Source organism: Gorilla gorilla, chromosome 11, assembly GCF_029281585.2.
Source record: "Gorilla gorilla gorilla isolate KB3781 chromosome 11, NHGRI_mGorGor1-v2.1_pri, whole genome shotgun sequence".
Lineage (NCBI taxonomy): Eukaryota > Metazoa > Chordata > Mammalia > Primates > Hominidae > Gorilla > Gorilla gorilla.
In genome coordinates this window covers 68762027-68782500 of record NC_073235.2, presented here as the reverse complement: position 1 = coordinate 68782500, position 20474 = coordinate 68762027, and the positions used below count along the sequence as shown (strand labels likewise).

The following is a 20474-nucleotide window of genomic DNA, read 5'->3' as shown; positions in this document are numbered from 1 at the left end:
AAGCTGCTACAGTGTGAATTTGGGTCATGTTATATATGATTTTCATAAATCATCCTGGTTCTAAGCTATCTAGCAGTACTGGCAAAAGGAACACAGGATAGTTCCATAATTCCTAATTTCTATATCATAAAAAAGAATTATTTCCTCTAGAGAAATAAATGTAGCCTTGAATTAATAACATTAACCATTACATTTAACAATATGATAGATTATATATTTTATATAATTTTATTATATAGTACATACTTATATTTATTATATATAATGTGACATTTATTATGATAGATTTTTATACTTAATAGATTGTACTCATAACTATAACATCTTACAGTTCTATTAATCATATATAATGATAATATTAATTATCAAATATAAAGATAGCATCTGTATCTTGATAGTATTCCTAAAGATTTGTACAAAGCAAAATCATTTGCTCAGCTTTATCAACATCCACTTTGTAACCAATGACGAGTTTCATAGCTGTTTTTAATGGCTTCCTTCAATATAGGCTGATGGCAAGACATCAAAGTTTAGTTCAGTAGAATTATTTCTGTAGGTACCACATGAGATCATCTGTATGCACTCTCAGAAGTCTGCTTAATTCAGAAGTATCAATTAGAGTTTCTTACATAAAGCATGAATTGAATGTTCTCTAAACAATTATCCCCTAGCATGGTGTCTCTCACTGGAACGATTGATGAATATTGGATGAAGATAGGATCAAGATTGTACTTTCTGTCTGACACCTGGAATGTATCTATCTGATGGTGCCCACGTGAATACATAAATCTTAATAGATAATTTGCCCAGGTGTGGTATGGAAGTCATGAAACCTTTCAAATATATGTGCTGTTGCCAAAAGGAAATGAGGGAGGAAAGGTCAGAATTCTCCTTAGATAATACAAAGTAATATACATCATTTTCTTATTTTACCAAATGTGTCCTTTCTCACTCACTGTGATAAATAAAATCAAATAACACCTAGCCCACATGGTAAAAGACTATAAATAAAATGACAGAAAAAAATAGAAGCCTTAACAAGAAAACTAAAAGTTTTGAAGTAAAATATTTAGCATATATATTTTTACTACCACCATTTGATGAGGAATTTAGCATATTTTCCCCTTCTTTTTATATTTACCCTCTTTTCCAGTTTCTGATTGTTACAAACATGATTTGAAATTTATTTCCAATTGATGGAGAATTTTATTTCTTAATTTATATGCTGTAAAATTAATATATCTGATGAGTAACTTACATTTAATATTGTAGGTTATTTTACCACACTTATTTAAACTTAAGTTTTCTCACTAGGATCTGTCCTTTTATTCTGAGTCTTGCTTCTATTTCTGAGTTTATACTATGAATGGTTTTCTTAACCTTTGTTAAAAGAAAAATTTTCAACAAATTAAATTTAGCAGCTTATTTCAGCAAGAAATAGTATTTATTGCTGAAATAAGATAATAATAATAATGATTTAGGCAGCACTCAGAACCAAAAGAAGTTCGGAGAGCTCAACTCAGCAACATGAGCAGGAGTATTTATAGATAGAAAAAGGGCGTGACACACAAAAACAGCTTGATTGCTTATAGCTTGACATTTGCCTTATGTGGACATTGTCTGATAAGTCAGCAGGCTGTGGTTGGCTGAAGCTCAGCTGCTGTGATTGGCTGAGACAGCTACTTGTAACAAGAATATACTAATAGATTAGAATGCAGTTTGTTTACATATGAAGTTAGATTGCAATTCTCTATGTACAGAGACAGCCTTTAATCAAATTTAATTTAATTCATCGCTTTCTGGAATTGCTTCATGTACTTTTTTTTTTTTTGCTAAAAAATAATACAAAAGAAGAAGAAGAAAAAAAAAGAAACCCCGTCTCTACTAAAAATACAAAAAATTAGCCGGGCATGGTGGTGGGCGCCTGTAATTCCAGCTACTCAGGAGGCTGAGGCAGGAGAATCGCTTGAACTCGGGAGGCAGAGGTTGCGGTGAGCCGAGATCGTGCCATTGCACTCCAGCCTGGGCAACAAGAGCGAAACTCTGTCTCAAAAATAAATAAATTAATAAATTAATAATAATAATAGAAAGAGCCCTTGAGTTATGCGAATTATCTTTATATTATATTTAAACATGAATGAATGACAATTAGCTAATAATGAATCTTATACCACAATCCTGCCTTCCAAATCTGTACATTATTCTTTATTTTCTTCTGAAATGTAGTTTTAGTGAAGAGGTGTTTAAATCAAGTCTGAATTTTGCTTCTGTTTTCTATGTCATAGAAGCCGTTTTTGACTGCATAATTGATTCAAACTTTCATTTATTGGTGTGTTTATTACATGGTTTCCCTGAGCTATAGCAATAAATGATAGCCTCAGCCCTTGCTTTCACAGAGCTTATCATCTAGTGGGAATGAAAAAAAATGTTTAAGGGGGAACAGACAAATAAATTAAAAATATCTCAAGTTATAATAAATGCCATGCAAAGGAACTGAGTCTCAGGTGCTGAGATATCAACTAGATGAGAAGACATCTCTGAGGTGATGGCATTTAAGCTGAGATCTAAAAGATAGTAAGAAGCCATAAAATAGTTTAAGTGTGGGTGTGAGTCTATGTGTGGGGGGTGCTGCTTCAATTAGGAGAAATAGCATGGGCAAAGGTCCTGAATAAAGGGAGGGTATGGGTTTAAAGAATGGAAAAACAGCAGCGTGGTTTGGTAAGAGAAAGGAAGAATGGCAACAGAGAAAGTAGCAGAAAAAACAGGGGTCATATCATGCAGGACATTTCAGCCCATGGGAAGGAGTTTGTATTTTATTTTAAATGCAGTCGTTTTTATTGCTGTCTGTCTTGTGCACAACTGATTGAGCAAGGGTAGATGGTAGATGGGAATAAGAAAGATAAGTTGAAGGTTGCTTCTCTCATCTAGGCAAGATAAAATGAAGGTTTCATCTGGAGTGATGGCAAAGAAATGAAGAGAAAAAAGATGAGCTCAACATACAAAGTCTGTAGAGCTTGCTGATGGATTAAAGAAGACAGGAAGCATTGAGGATGACTTCTCAGTTTCTGGCTGCAATAACTGGATGGGTGGTGATGGTTAATGAGGAAATCGTGGACACATTTGTAGAGGAAGGTCACTATTAGCTAGCTAAAATTAAAATGAGCTGCCTTTGAGATGTCCAGGTGGATATATAATATAGAGAATTGGAGATTTAAGTATAGAAATTAGAGGGCTTGCTGAGTTTGTAGATAAATTCCAGAGCAATCAGCAAAAAGAAAGGACACACACACACACACACACACACACACACACACACACACACCCCTCTACCTTTGAACATCCCTGATATTTTTAAGTAGATAGAGAATGGGAAACCTGGTATTTATAGCAATCTGGTGCTGAGATCTACAACTCTGACATTTAGAATTCAGGTAGAAAAGAGGACCCAGAAAAGAACACAGAGAAAGAGCCGCCAATAAAGTAAGAAGCAAAGATGTAAATAATGAAGCCAAGAGAAGAAAACATATTGTAGAAACAGATGTGCTTCTGTAGAATCATGCTGCAAGATCAAGGAGTAAGGATGATGAAGAAAGAAATATGCATTAGGTTAAGTAACAGGGAAGTCATCAGAGAATTTCTTGAGAAAATTTGGGTAAGTGGTAGGGTTCAAGGTAAGAATAAGGTGCATACAGGGGTGAAAAGAAGAGGTCAGAAAGAAGGTAATATGTGTAGACAATTCTCCCAAGAAATTTGGCTATAAAGGGAAGCAGAATAACAGGGCAAATGGCTGGCATTTAAAAAAATATATGGGTTTTTGTAGGGATGTTTTGCTAGTGATAATGAATGAGTAGTTATATATGAATCAATTCAGGAGAGAGAGGGAGAAGTCAAGTCCTCGTGAAAGTGAATGAGTAAAGGGGAGCGACAGCTCCACCGAAACAGGAGGAAAGATAGAAGAGAAGACTGCAGAGTTATCAAAAGATGATTGAGTTCAAACCCAATGGTTTTTATTTCCTCAAAGTATAAGATGGGATCATTGCCTGAGAGTGCAAATGAGGAAGAGAAAATTCTACAGAAGATTTGATGAGAATGCATTATATATATGGTCATATCAGGGCACGAGAAATTTAGTGTATTTTGAGTGCAAATTTGATGTTGGAGATTACTTACTTAAAATATAACCATTCACTTGGTTGTGAGAGTTTCTCCACCAACATTCAGCCATTTGGTAGCCAGCATGGAAAAGACAGATGCTAGATTATGTGTAGATTGTGGTTCTGCCAGGTTAGGGACTGATGATAATGAATGCCCATGGATTTAAGCTGTACAAAGAGTGACAAGAACTTGAGTTGGTTGATAGATCATGAGAAAGTGCTAAGGCAAATGAATTGGCAATATTTAAAAGATCAAAGAATTATAATGGTAAAGGCAATCTACATAGAGAACCTGAGCATAATCTAAAAGCATTTTCTGGTGCCTACAGCAAAGTATTTTCCGAAATGCCTTTCCAAATTCACAATCAAATAAATTAACTCGCTGTCTCACCTCCTGCTGAAAAACATACAATTTGTAGATTTCCTTTGGTGTTGCTGTCTACTTTGATGCTCATCAAACACTTTTTTATGCTGCTACAGATGAAAGTGGGGTTCATGTGCACAGTGTGTGGCTAAATGTGCAGTATTATGGAGACATATACTGTGGTTATATTGGGCTGAAATAGGATATTCTCTTCCTCCTGTTTTTCTAGTATTTGACATTTAATAGAGAAAGTTTTGAAAAAACCACAATATTGGCCTTTACTACTAACAGGACTTTTCCTATCTCCTTCATCTACAGCTGTTTTCTTGTGAGAACTACATTTGCCAGAGTGTAGAGTATCATGTGCAGGCCCTCTGCCCAGTCCTGATCCCCTGCACTAGTTTTCTCAGAGTTGCATTATTTGCCCTTGGTTGGGGATATACTCTTCACTTCCATAGGTCCAAGCCATACACGATTGTCATAAGTTGTCTTTCTGAGCAAGGGCAGAATTACCATTTTTTTTTCCATTTTGCTACATTAATCTTGAAAATTAATTTAAAAGCTTCGCTCAGAATCTTCATTAGATTTAATATCAATTCTGTATTTTTGTTATATCAATTTTCATTTTCCCCATATGTATTTTAGTGAGAAGTTGGCATTTATTTACCCCCACCCACAACCTTTGCCATTATGCTGCATTCCCTTTTAAAAATAGGTTTACTGAGGAATAATTTATATGCCACAAAATTCCTTTTTTAAAACTGTATAACTCATTTTTTAAACTATACTCAGAGTTGTGCAACGATCACCACTAACTAATTTAAAATATTTTCATCTTTCCCACCAAGAAACCCAGGGCCCGTTAGTAGTCATTCCCCATTTCCCTTTTCTCCCAGCCCCTGGCAACTACTAATCTACTTTCTGTCCCTATGGATTTACCCACTCTGTAGATTTAATATACCTGGAAGCATATAATATATGGCTTTTTGTATCTGGCTTCTTACACCTAGCATAATGTTTTCAAAATTTATCCATGGTATAGTATGTATGTATGCTTCATTTCTTTTTATTGCTAAATGATATTTCATTGTATGTATATGCTATATTTTGTTTATACATTCATCAGTTGATGGACATTTGGGTTATTTCCATCTTTTGGTTATAATGCATAATGTTGCTGTAAACATTCATGTACAAGTTTTTGTGGAAATACATTTTCAATTTTCAGTTCTCAGTATTTACCTAGTAGTGGGATTACTGAGTCATGGTTCTTTTTTTTTTGAGATGGAGTCTCGCTCTGTCGCCTAGGCTGGAATGCAGTGTCGCTATCTCGGCTCACTGTAAGCTCCGCCTCCCGGGTTCACACCATTCTCCTGCCTCAGCCTGCCAAGTAGCTGGGACTACAGGTGCCCGCCACCACGCCCAGCTATTTTTTTGTATTTTTAGTAGAGACGGGGTTTCATTGTGTTAGCCAGTATGGTCTCGATCTCCTGACCTCGTGATCTGCCCGCCTCGACCTCCCAAAGTGCTGGCATTACAGGCGTGAGCCACTGCACCCGGCCGTGATTCATTCTTTATCTTTCAGAATCATCCCACTTTTGAATGTGCACAAGCAATATTTCATTTTTCTTTGCATTCAATTTTTTCCCTTTTTTTAAAGATGTTAACCTTAAATCTTCTTGAAGCCAACATCTTAATAATTTAATGTCTAGTTGTTTAGAAATTATTGTAAAGTTTTCTACAAACCTAGAGTGAGCTACCTGCATTGCTTTACCTTTCATCATTCTTATACTGTGTTAAATACAGTAGTACAGCAGTGTGTTAATAGACAGCTCCAGAGCCCATTCATATAATTCAGCTCCTCAGTGGTTGATAAATGTGAACCAGCATTAGTTTAAAGGATAATTCTAAAGTAATCCATCCTTATTAAAATATTTTGGATGTTTATGTATGCAAAATTGCATCTTATCCTCCCCCATACTCACTCTACCAGGCCCATCCTTCCCGAGGTTCAGGAGTGTTTTCAGGAAAGCTTTTCATGCACATTTTCACCTACATTTGCACCTCAAACTGCAAGGCTTTATTGTTTTATCTGTGTCTTCTAAGTAAAATAAAATGATGATGTGTAAGTCAATCAATAGTTTTATCTCAAATTGTATAATAGTTTAATTATAATAACTCCCGTTTTTGAGCAGCTAGTACAGAATGTGTGGATCACAGTATCAAGTGGTTTACATGCAATATCCTATTTAAACTATTTAACAACTTTATAAAGTAGGTATTCTTATACGTATTTTACAGATGCAGCAGCTAAGGCTTAATGGCTTAAAGATAATTCACTTACTTAAGAAGGGATAGAAGCAACATTCAAATCCAAGAATATCTGATTTCATAGTCTTTCTTCCATGATTACTCCAAAAGTCTCCCAATAATCAGATTTTTTAATTTGACCTGAGTAAAATAGGAAGTCAGATTCTTATAGTAGAATAGATATTTAAGAGAGATGACAAAAGGTTTTTTAGTCATTTAAACATTTACTATACAAGGATAGATCTGCCCCCAGTCTTAGGAACAAGCCTTAACAGCGAATGACAGAAGAGTTGATGATAACTTTTACTACTAAAAATTAGCACAAAGGGTACCATGAAAGGTGAAACATGGAAAATCTGCATTGATTACATTGTCATCTCCTCAACACCTAGAATTAGTAGGTCCTAAGTAAGTATGGACTGGTGAATGAAAAGTAAGATAATTTTAGAAAACAAATTTTATTCATTTATGTTACTGCCTTACTGAGTCTGCCTCTTCCGGAGTATTGTACCACATAAGGATGTTTTAGTCAATAGCGGACCATATATATAATGGTGATCTCATAAGATTATAATACTGTATTTTTTTACTGTACCTTTTCTGTCTTTAGATACACACTTTCCATTGTATAACAGTTGCCTACAGTACTGAGTACAGTAGCCCACTCTGCGGGTTTGCAGCCCAGGAGCAATAGGCTATACCACATGGCCGAGGTGTATGGTAGCCTATACCATCTAGGTTTGTATAAGTGCACCCTAGGATGTTTGCACAAGGACAAAACGTCCTAATGATGCATTTCTCAGAATGTATCACAGTCATTAAGTGACACATGACCGTACCTTTAATCATACTTAAAATCCAAACTCATTTCAATGATATGCAAATTCCGACATGATCTGGCCCCTGCCTACCTCTGCCATCACAATCCTCCCTCTCACCACACTGTAGCCGCACTGGCCATCTTGCTGGCTTTTCCACACACCAACTTCATCTCTGCCTTAGGGCTTTAGCTCTTTCTCTTCCCCCAGCCCAAATATCTCTTCACCAGTCTTTTCATGGCTGTCTTCTTTGTCACACTTAGGTCTTAGTTTAAATATCATCTCCTTAGAAAGACCGTCCCTGACTGCAGCCTACCACGTTGCCTTAATTTATTTTCTTTAGATCATTTATCACTATCTGAAAATATCTTGTATATTTATTTATTTACTTAAATTTTTATCCAACCACAACCTCCACCCTCACCTAAACATAAAGGAGGTCTCATAAAACTAATGATTTTATTTATCATGTTTATTGTCATGTTTATTGCCTAGCCTCTAAGAGATTATCAATAAATATTTGAGGGAGAATATATGAGAAATAGTAAATAAATGGATGCATATTGCCTGGGACCAGGCCTGAATTTGTAGATAAATGTCTATATCAATTAATTTACCTGCTTTATGACAATCACAGATTAAAGTCTGTAGTGTTATAACTGTTCAAATTCTTCTTCAACAGAATACTTTTATTATTTGGAGGGATCCAAAGATGCTCTCCTTTGTGGTTTCAGCACAGATTCAGGGTATGTAATATTTGTTTTCTTTTTAGTCTAAAGGCTGAAAGAGAAGGAAAAGAATGTTCAATCAGTTTGCAAATTAGTCTTTGATTCTATATTGCTTTTTATATATTTCATAGTATTATTTGACTCATTCTGTCCCACAGCAAATCCAGTCTTTAAAATGTTCACAGTTAATGCATACTCTTGAAAGCAAGACTTTGAGATAGTGCTTGAATTAACACAAGACAGAAGTCATATAAATCTTAAGAAGGTAGAAAATGTTACTTCTAGAAAACTCCACCAAAAGTTGGTTGGATAGTTTCAGGTCTTCTTTCTGGAAAACGAAGAGTCACAAAATCAATTTTTCTTTCTACTCCCAAGTTCCACTCATTCTCCAATTAAATGTGACTCATAGGTGACTGAATGTCATGTTTTGGCCACTCTAAGCAAAGGGATTCCTTGGACTTGGGTACACATATTTTAAGAATATTGTATATAAAAGAATATTGTATATATTCAACTGTCCATCTTGCTGCTTCTCTCTTACGCCAACTTCCTTTTGTAGCATTAGCTGCATTAGCTCTTGCTTTTCCCCCTATGCAGACATCTATTCATCAGGCTCTGTGTACACTGGGAACATAGGAATAAACTGGATAAGGTTGCTGTTCCCAGAAGAATCTCAGAATATTGTATTTATTTAATGGCATCAGGAAAAACCAGTCCACCAATTTTAGAAAGAAAAAAGTCTTAAAGCTACACATTTTTATGAACTTAGACAATTACTATATTTTGGCTATTATTGACTTTAATCTATTCCAAGAATTATACAGACAGAAAGAGCTTTGGTAGCAGCCTACATATCAATATTTACTGAACCAAGAACTATTACAAAACGTCTGTTGAAAATTTCCATGTTTTAATGATGATGATGCTAATGGCAGCTATGATTTATTAAACACTTTCTATGTGCAGGATGTAAGCTAAGTAATTTGTACACATTATCTTATTTAAACTTATTACAAATCTTATTTTCTTGAGGTAGATGTTATTATCCTATTTTCACAGACAGACTTGTGCCTTGAAGAATTTGGTAAAGTCACTAAGTAGTCAGTAGCCAAATCATGTATTCTTAATCCTTATTCAATATTGTCCCCCTAAAGAAGAAACCTTGAGTTTGTAACTTTTCAGTAAGGCTATTTAGCTTGTGTCCTGAAGACACTCTCACCTATAATGTTCTTTTTCGTGTGTAGTCAGTGTCCAGAGGGGTACACCTGTATGAAAATTGGCAGAAACCCTGATTATGGCTACACGAGCTTTGACACTTTCAGCTGGGCCTTCTTAGCCTTGTTTAGGCTAATGACCCAAGATTACTGGGAAAACCTTTACCAACAGGTGAGTACCAAGAGAAACATGCGTTGTATTTTTGAATGGCATATGTATCTGGTGTATGTTAACAGCCTGTATTAGGAGGATTTTTATTTATTTGAGAATGCAGGAAACTCTATTATCTTATTACCAAAATTATAAGTGTTTTACTCCCATCACTAATAATATGGGTAGTTCTTGAATCATAAATAATTTTCTTATCTTTTCTGGGCATATTTAATCTCTAGATCTTTTGCCTTCCTGAGTATATCATCCCATGGGGTCCTAGTTAAGTACCAGGACATACTGTAATGTTTTCTCAAGCTGCTCCTGCACATGCACTGTTTTCCATGCGTGCATGGGATGGCCTGAAGAGAAGAGGCTCTCTGATGTTCACCTGCTCACCATGTTTTATTTTTGAACTCCTATTTAAAGTTAAAGATGCAATTCGTTTCTCTAAGTTTTTCTCTCCCAAATCAATTGCTCCCAACTGTAGACTTCCATGATTTTTTGTATATTCTTCCATTTATATCATTGATCTCTTGTATTGTAAGTGGTAATTCACGTGGCTATTTCCTCTAACTTGAATGTGAACCTCTTGGGGCTGTGGTCTCCATTTACTTGTATATTCTCAGCAGCCAAGCCAAAAGGAAGGAGACCAAAATGGTTATTCTATAGTACACATAACAATGATTCACTTTTCTCAGAATAGCTGCAGATTTGTTTTTTTCTTTTTTGGCCTATTTTATATTTACTTTATTTCCGAGAATATTATAAATGAATTCAGAAATTATGTACGATGCACTTTACAGCAAAAATGGGAATGCAAATATTTTTTAAATATGCAAGAAGTGGTCACCTTTACTCAAAATTAAAGAAACACAAATAAAAAAATTAAAATAATTTTTCATCAGAGGTAAGACTTATTTTTCATTTAATATCAGTTGATACTATCCTAAATTCACTTTAAAATGCTTTGTATGATAAAAGTATATTACATTATACAATTATTAATAGAAATGTTAATTATCTTGTAAATTTGTTTAAGTTACTTATAGATTCTCAATATTAGACCTTTGTCAGATGGGTAGATTGCCAAATTTTTCTCCCATTCTATAGTTTGCCTGTTCACTCTGATGTTAGTTTCTTTTGCTGTGCAGAAGCTCTTTAGTTTAGTTATATCCCATTTGTCAATTTTGGCTTTGGTTGCAATTGCTTTTGGTATTTTTGTCATGAAGTCTTTGCCCATGCCTATTTCCTGAATGGTGTTGCCTAGGTTTTCTTCTAGGGTTTTCATGGTTTGGGGTTTTACATTAAGTCTTTAATCCATCTTGAGTTAATTTTTGTATAAGGTGTAAGGAAGGAGCCCAGTTTCAGTTTTCTGCATATGGCTAGCCAGTTTCCCCAGCACCATCTATTATATAGGGAATCCTTTCCACATTGCTTGTTTTTGTCAGGTTTGTCGAAGATCAGATGCTTGTAGAAGTGTGGTGTTATTTCTGAGGTCTGTATTCTATTCCATTAGCCTATATGTCTGTTTGGGTACCACTACCATGCTGTTTTGGTTACTGTAACCTCATAGTATAGTTTGAAGTCAGGTAGGCTGATGCCTCCAGCTTTGTTCTTTTTGCTTAGAATTGTCGTTGCTATATGTGCTCTTTCCTGGTTTCATATGAAATTTAAAGTAGTTGTTTTCTAATTCTGTGAAGATGTCAATGGTAATTTGATGGGACTAGCATTGAATCTATAAATTACTTTCGGCAGCATGGCCATTTACATGACATTGATTCTTCCTGTCCATGAGTATGGAATGTTTTTCCATTTGTTTGTGTCCTCTCTTGTTTCCTTGAATAGTGGCTTGTAGTTCTTGAAGAGGTCTTTCATATCCTTTGTAAGCTGTATTCCTAGGTATTTTATTCTCTTTATAGCAATTGTAAATGGGAGTTTATTCATGATTTGGCTCTCTGCTTGTCTATTGTTGGTGTATAGGAATGCTTGTGATTTTTGCACATTGATTTTGTATCCTGAGACCTTGCTGAAGTTGCTTATCAGTTTAAAGAGTTTTGGGGCTGAGATGATCGGGTTTTCTAAATATAGAATCATGTCATTTGCAGAGACAATTTGACTTCCGGTCTTCCTATTTGAATACCCTTTATTTCCTTCTCTTGTCTGATTGCCCTGGCCAGAAATTCCAACACTATGTTGAATAGCAGTGGTGAGAGAGGGCATCCTTGTCTTGTGCCAGTTTTTAAAGGGAATGCTTCCAGCTTTTTCCCATTCAGTATGATATTGGCTATGGAGTTTTCATAAATAGCTCTTATTATTTTGAGATATGTTCCATCAATACCTAGTTTATTGATAGTTTTTAACATGAATGGATGTTGCATTTTATTGAAGACCTTCTCTGCATCTATTGAGATAATCATGTGGTTTTTGTCATTGGTTCTGTTTATGTGATGGATTACATTTATTGATTTGCATATATTGAACCAGCCTTGCATCCCATCAAAAAGTGGGCAAACGATATGAACAGAGACTTCTCAAAAGAAGACATTTATGCAGCCAAAAAACATGAAAAAAAGCTCAACATCAGTGATCATTAAGAAATGCAAATCAAAACCACAATGAGATACCATCTCAAGTCAGTCAGAATGGTGATTATTAAAAAGCCGAGAAACAATAGATTCTGGTGAGGCTGTGAAGAAATAGTAGCACTTTTACACTGTTGGTGGGAGTGTAAATTAGTTCAACAATTTTGAAGACAGTGAGGCAATTCCTTAAGGACCTAGAATCAGAAATACCATTTGACCTAGCAATCCCATTACTGGGTATATACCCAAACTAATATAAATCATTCTACTACAAAGACACATGCACACGTATGTTTATTGCAGTACTATCTACAATAGCAAAGAGATGGAATCAACCCAAATGCCCATCAATGTTAAACTGTATAAAGAAAATGTGGTACATATACACCATGGAATACTATGCAGCCATTAAAAAAAAGAATGAGATCATGTCCTTTACAGGGACATGGATGAAGCTGGAAGCCATCATCCTCAGCAAACTAATACAGGAAGAGAAAACCAAACACTGCATGTTCTCACTCGTAAGTGGGAGTTGAACAATTTGAACACATGGACACAAGGAGGGGAACAACACACACCGGGGCCTGTTGGGGGGTGGGAGGCAAGGGGAGGGAGAACGTTAGGACAACTACCTAATGCATGCAGGTCTTAAAACCTAGATAATGGGTTGATAGGTGGAGCAAACCACCATAGCACATGTATACCTATGTAACCAACCTGCATGTTCTTCACATGTATCCCGTAACTAAAAGTAAACATATGAAAAAAAGCTCATCATCACTGGCCATTAGAGAAATGCAATTCAAAACCACAATGAGATACCATCTCATGCCAGTTAGAATGGTGATCATTAAAAAGTCAGAAAATAACAGATGCTGGAGAAAATGTGGAGAAATAGGAATGCTTTTAAACTGTTGGTGGGTATGTAAATTAGTTCAACCAGTGTGGAAGACAGTGTGGCGATTCCTCAAGGATCTAGAACTGGAAATACCATTTGACCCAGCAATCCCATTACTGGGTATATACCCAAAAGATTACATATCATTCTACTGTAAAGACACATGCACACATATGTTTATTGTGGCACTATTCACAATAGCAAAGACTGGGAACCAACCCAAATGCCCATCAATGATAGACTGGATAAAGAAAATGTGGCACATATACACCATGGAATACTATGCAGCCATTAAAAAGAATAAGTTCATGTCCTTTGCAGGGACATGGATGAAGCTAGAAACCATCATTCTCAGCAAACTAAAACAGGAACAGAAAACCAGACACCGCATGTTCTCACTCATGAGTGAGAGGTGGGCAATGAGAACACATGGGCACAGAGAGAAGATCATCACACACTGGGGCCTGTCGGAGGTGGGGGGCAAAGGGAGGAATAGCATTAGGAGACATACCTAATGTAGGTAACAGGTTGATGGGTGCAGCAAACCACCATGGCACGTGTCTACCCATGTAACAAACCTGCGCGTTATGCCAAAAAAAAAAAAAAGAAAAAAAGAAAAATCTCTGTACCTTCAGTTTAATTTTCCTCTAATCCTAAAACTATTTTGAAAAATAAATTCTATTTTAAAAAGCAAAGAAAGTGAAAAAAAAGTTAATTGAAAATACCTAGGAGATGAATAAAGTAATTAAATAAGACCATCTGCCTAGTGTTAACATTCAATGATATTATTAATATTTGATGGTAAAGAAAGAAAAGATAGAATTTTAACAGTAAAAGGGACTATGGATATCACCTGTTCCTAAAATTTGAAAGTGAGCAAAGGATTTAATTTTATGAGTAATTTTCAGACTGTAGGAAAAAATGCATGATTTTTATACTACTACACTTAATAATCAAGAATCATACATGACTTTAGTACAAGCATATTACATTGCTATATTCTTCGTACTGAAAATGTGTTTAATATTTGTTTTCCATGAAGATGTAACTTTTCTCTTTATATTTTTGATAACATGAGATTATACCAAACTGTCAGATTTGCCCATGCCTGTCAAATTGAAAAAATTTACTAAAAAAACTTTCTGTTGTTCAAATGACAATTTCCATTTTTCCCTAGACGCTGCGTGCTGCTGGCAAAACCTACATGATCTTCTTTGTCGTAGTAATTTTCCTGGGCTCCTTTTATCTAATAAACTTGATCCTGGCTGTGGTTGCCATGGCATATGAAGAACAGAACCAGGCAAACATTGAAGAAGCTAAACAGAAAGAATTAGAATTTCAACAGATGTTAGACCGACTTAAAAAAGAGCAAGAAGAAGCTGAGGTACTGTTATTTGATTTAAAATTCTTCCTAGAGGTAGAAATGCAAACGGTTACAACAGAGGCTCTGTGGTATATGCTTGGCCTTCTCCAGCTAGATTTTCTTTAATGAACTTTTGTGTATAAACTGCATCCTCATTTCTGGTGTGGAAAAAGGAACCAATTCTGGGCTGAGCTAGAATCGATACTTTCCCCATAATCACCTCACTGCATGAAAAGTGATCTAAGGCTGTTCCTCCTAAACCTTTTACCTACAATGACTTAGTGTGTGTGTGTATGTCTAGATATACATACACATATACATATAAATGTGTGTGTGTGTATATATATATATATAAACACATAGAACTATGTGTTTTTTAAAATTATATCATGAGCAAAAATCTTTTAGAATAATTGATTAAATAATATAGTCAGATATATAATATATATATAATCTCAATTTATATATATATATACACACACACACACAGTGGATTTCCTCAGAGTACCAGTTGTATACAGTGGTTTCATGAAAATTATTTTAACGTTAAAATTAACAGATACTCTTCTATGGGGTATGAATAAAACAGTGCATCATGTTTTGTTAATGTCACAAGGATTTTTAAGATAAAACATGAGATATTAAGAAAATAATTTTGGTGTGGCTAATTTAGGTTGTCATAGATTCTCGAAAGTTTCCTCCTTAATCCTCTTTCCAGAGAGATTCTTCAGTGTAAATGTTTGAGAAGGCTTGTACTAAGAGAAACATAATTTCAAATGTACTGCCGGTGTCTTAACATTTGTCTGAAGGTTTGACCTAGTTAAGTCTCTTCAAGGAATCTAATGTATTAGGGGAGGGCAATCATCTGTAATGCAGATAAATTCTGATGCACAAATATTCAGTGCAGCATTTTAATAATGGTAAAAATCAGAAAACATTTAAATTTTGGAAAATTAGAAAATAACTAAGAAAATTATGAAAATTGTATATCTTAGAGTATTATTTTGCCATAGAACTATGTGTTTTTGTAAAATTATTTTATCATGAGGAAAAATCTTTTAGAATAATGATGGATTAAATAATATACTCCGATACAATCTCAATTTTAAAATTATATATACATATAAAAAGAATGGAAGAAATATTAGCACCAATTATTTCTGGGAGGTAAGATGACTTTTTTTCTGTTTTTCATTTATATCTTTATTTCCCATGTTTTTACAAGAATTTTTTAGTGTTTATAAACAAAACATTTTGTAAAGGGATAGTACTAGGTTATCCCAGGTACTGCCTAGGGAATTCCCAGAAGTTTCATTCAGGCCAATAGTCATTGACCTTACCACTTTCTTACAATATTATGCTTTAATAATTCATTTATTTTTCAAATAACTCAATCTTTATTAAACCATAGAGTGCCTGATTCTATTGATAATATGGAGTTAATTGCCTGATAATCAAATTGTCTTATTGCATGGTTTATGTGAGTTTTACATTCCAAAATTACCTTGTAAAACTTTAACATATAATATTTAATTTGTCTTTACTGTAAGCAAATTAATAACGTAATAGTTTAATTCTAAAATACAGTAGAGCTTTATTTCAACCTGAGACAAAAACCAAATATATACTTTGTAAGCACTCTGATCATTGTGTAAAGAAAACGATCATTTCATGTTTAAAGGACATGATTATATGCACCATGTTGTTACGCTGATAGGTGAAAGATGTCCTGTCCTAGGGTTTCCTAGGATTTGGAAATGACTCATTTAAGTGTTAACGTCTTGGCCCAACCAGGCAATTGCAGCGGCAGCGGCTGAATATACAAGTATTAGGAGAAGCAGAATTATGGGCCTCTCGGAGAGTTCTTCTGAAACATCCAAACTGAGCTCTAAAAGTGCTAAAGAAAGAAGAAACAGAAGAAAGAAAAAGAATCAAAAGAAGCTCTCCAGTGGAGAGGAAAAGGGAGATGCTGAGAAATTGTCGAAATCAGAATCAGAGGACAGCATCAGAAGAAAAAGTTTCCACCTTGGTGTCGAAGGGCATAGGCGAGCACACGAAAAGAGATTGTCTACCCCCAATCAGGTACCACCCAAATTGCTAAATGTGTATCACCTGAGGCAGAATGATAGAGAAAAATGTCTTGTTTTAGGGTAAGAGAACTGGGCAGAGGATAGTGAGTGATTTCATTGGTATGATTTTAGGTAAAAACCTAGTATCGCTAGGCATTTATGGAAAGATGTACACAGGTTTCCATTTGGGTTCAATCATTTTTGAAAGACCTTATAGTTTCAGAATTGTCAATATATTTTCTAATAAACTAATTTTCAGAAGCAAAATATTCCTGAGAACCATTGTAGAAATAAAGAGACTATTCACACTATAGAATAACTTTTATATTTGTATTTAGTTTGTGTTTTGTAAAGCCTCATTGGTTAAAAACTAAGACTAGTTTCTCTTCTTTCTTAACCACTATAGGTAATAGTATCACTCACCCATTTGGAACTTTGTAGAAGCCTTTGATATCCTCCACCCCCAACCACATCAACTACTAATATGTAGTACCATAGTCTGTTAATTCTGCTTATGTGGAAGTTCTCTTTCCCTTTGTCTTTTCACTGAAACCTTCATCTCTCAGGCCTCCCTGCTTATAATTCTGCACAAACCCCCAAGATGAACCATTGCTTCTGTTTTCCTTAGGACTTCCCTGTTTTCCATCACACAACCCCACAAATCACTTTTCTAAACTAAAAATCTAGTTAAAAATCTGCAAGATTCTCCTGATATACACAGTAATAAAAGATAGAGTCCCTGCCTTCAAAATTTCACTTGAACCTAGGTGATGATACAGAACTTGGACACATATATCAATAAAAATAAATATGACAGGAGCAGTCCAAGCTGGTTTTGAGGCAAAGACCTTACCATACTTTTTCCATTGTTCACAATACTTGCCACTTTGTTCTTTACGTAGTAAGCACTAATGTCTATTGAACTAGATCCTTCCAAAGGATTTACATCCTGGACATGAGTCATATAAGCATGAATTGAATTTTTCCTCCTCTTTGGTATTGGGCAACTTCTTTTTAAATATTTAATGACTTTATAAATTAACTGGTGCTAAAAGCTCTCTTTAAATACACTTTAACTGAGCTCTTAGTATGTAAGGTGGATTTTCAATGCAAAGAACCATACAGCATGATTTCCAATTTTTTTGTGAAGCTTGGGGATTGATATATAAAAAGTTGAATGACCAGTAGCAATACTAAGTTCTTTTTTTAAGTGATAAGTTCTGTGCAGCAAAATGAATGGCATTAAAAGAAAGGAGCTGTAACTCTAGACCAGAGTATTAGAGAGCTGTACAGCAACAAATAATTTACCTGGTCCTGAAAGGATGAATTCTACAAATTGTTTCATCCCTTAAGTGGAAGAAGTTTTCTTCTCACTGAATTGCTTCGTTTTTAAGTATGTTTCTTTTAAGTCAGTACAGAGCCACCTGCCCTCAGGCCAGTGGGTTCAGTGGTATTTATATGAAGTGTACTTCTATCAGTAGGTGCTTCAGCAACCACATGTTATTTTTTAATTTTTCTGCAGTCACCACTCAGCATTCGTGGCTCCTTGTTTTCTGCAAGGCGAAGCAGCAGAACAAGTCTTTTTAGTTTCAAAGGCAGAGGAAGAGATATAGGATCTGAGACTGAATTCGCCGATGATGAGCACAGCATTTTTGGAGACAATGAGAGCAGACGGGGCTCACTGTTTGTGCCCCACAGACCCCAGGAGCGACGCAGCAGTAACATCAGCCAAGCCAGTAGGTCCCCACCAATGCTGCCGGTGAACGGGAAAATGCACAGTGCTGTGGACTGCAACGGTGTGGTCTCCCTGGTTGATGGACGCTCAGCCCTCATGCTCCCCAATGGACAGCTTCTGCCAGAGGTGATAATAGATAAGGCAACTTCTGATGACAGCGTAAGGACGTTTTACATAGCTCAGGCATGGCTGGGCCCTTGTTCCTGCATCAGTCAGTCTCTCTGCTGAAGGGCCTTCTCTGGTCTTGTGAATGGCTCTGCATTTTGCAATACTTTTTCTATAGAAACACACCTTTGATTCATTAGCCTAATCCTCATTCTATGTGTTGTAGGCATCTAACTAAAAGATAAAATCCCATTTTTGTAAAAAGGTACTTGTCTATTAATTTTATAATTGAAGATTATAAATAATCTCTTTAGAGAACAATTTATGACAGATACATATATAGATAGATATCAGTACAGAAAATGCAAGGACAATGCTGATATTAGTTAATAATAGATCCCATTTCTATGAAGAAATTTGGATTACTTGCCAGCTACTGCTATCTTTTTCAGGTCACAACTTAATATGTACCTATTCCAAGGAATCTTATTTGAGTTGTTAATAACAGCAAACACATATTTAGTATTTAGGACAACCCCATGAGATGATACATTATTATCTCTGTTTTACAAATGGGAAAATTGAGGCATGGGGAAATGAAGCAACTTGCCCCAATTTACTCAGCTAATAAATTGTAGCTCCTAAGTTGAAACGGAGGCTGTCTGTTTCAGACCTTGTGCTCTTAACCACTCACTCTGCTATCTCTCCAATGTGCAGTAGGCTTCTTATCTTGAAAAAATTTAGAATGGCTATGTCTTAGGTCCTCCATATAAATGAAACATAACTGTTTTCATTTTTAAAAAATATTTCATCTGGAGTCTATGAATCAAAACAAAATATCTGAAACGCAAGCATTGATACAAGCAAACATAAAAGCAAAACAATCATTTTACAGCAGTTCCAAAGATCTACGAGTCACTGAGTGGTTAGAGAAAGGTGTCTGATTAGGCTTGAAAGTGAGATCTTTCTCATTCCTGGAGTTTCAAGGATATCTCTTTAGCCCACTCACTATGCTATGCTGCATTACCAATATCAGCAAGGGCTTTGACTAACCCAATAAGCTTCAAACATATGCTACATGCTTATATATTTATATTTGCAGACAATGTAGTATTTCAAATGAGAGTAAAGTTCCATCAAATCCATGGCCACACATATATTTCAATTTGAATAAATGCATGTGCTTTTAGGTAACATGTGACCTCTATGTGTGCATGATACAGCTTAAGCCCTTCTGCAAGGTATTTTTCATTATTGAATGAGCATGTTAAATTTCTGTGGAATCAAACTTTGCTTGCATTTTGTTTTGCAATTATGTGTGTCATATGTAAAATACTATATAATTTATATCAGATTAGGAGATTATTTCATATTTTTAATGAAGTTTCTTCATTTAAGAGTTTTTTCACCATAGAAAAATCAGTATCACAATAAATCCTAAAGTGAAAACTACAAAACTAGAGGAATTAGTGGATACTTATAAGATACAATGGAAATGAAGTAAACATAAAATTGTGGCACAATATATGGTTTATATGAAAACACTGCATAACTAATAATGTCATCTCTATACCTGAAACATGTCTACATGGAAAATAATTTGTTTAATCTGACAAATTCTTGTTTGACAGACTATAGCACAGAAAACCTGGTTTTTGAGACTTTTCAAAAAGTTGACTTTTTACAGAGATCTCTCAAATGGGTGTGTCTGTTCACATACACATAGATGCATAATACACCCATGCACATATCTATGCCTGTATGTCTGTGTTTTGATACACATACATGCATGACTATACCTATACAACTGTACAACTTTACAAATCTAGAAATATATATTTAAAATATATACCACATACCACACACAAGCAGATAATCATGATAGATCTAGAGTTGTATAGTTGTTTGTGTATATATGTGTGTGTGAGTGTGTGTGTGTATTTCTGGCCTGCATGGAACCAACATAGTGTTTTAAATTTG

General features: G+C 35.1%; 1 protein-coding gene and 1 long non-coding RNA gene across 3 annotated transcripts in view; one reads left to right on the top strand and one right to left on the bottom strand.

The window, feature by feature from the left end:
- LOC109025994 (uncharacterized) overlaps positions 1–20474 on the bottom strand; it is a 160302-nt gene that overhangs the window by 2836 nt on the left and 136992 nt on the right. For both annotated transcript variants that reach the window (XR_008677726.2, XR_008677727.2), the window contains 2 exons: positions 8264–8426; positions 6863–6969 (listed from right to left, as the gene is read on the bottom strand). This is a non-coding gene — a long non-coding RNA (uncharacterized lncRNA). The remainder of the gene's footprint in view (positions 1–6862; positions 6970–8263; positions 8427–20474) is intronic.
- SCN9A (sodium voltage-gated channel alpha subunit 9) overlaps positions 1–20474 on the top strand; it is a 179578-nt gene that overhangs the window by 68026 nt on the left and 91078 nt on the right. Inside the window, exons 8-12 of the mRNA XM_055380255.2 lie at positions 8329–8392; positions 9619–9760; positions 14400–14606; positions 16380–16667; positions 18177–18515. Coding sequence (XP_055236230.1) covers positions 8329–8392; positions 9619–9760; positions 14400–14606; positions 16380–16667; positions 18177–18515 — 1040 coding nt within the window. The remainder of the gene's footprint in view (positions 1–8328; positions 8393–9618; positions 9761–14399; positions 14607–16379; positions 16668–18176; positions 18516–20474) is intronic.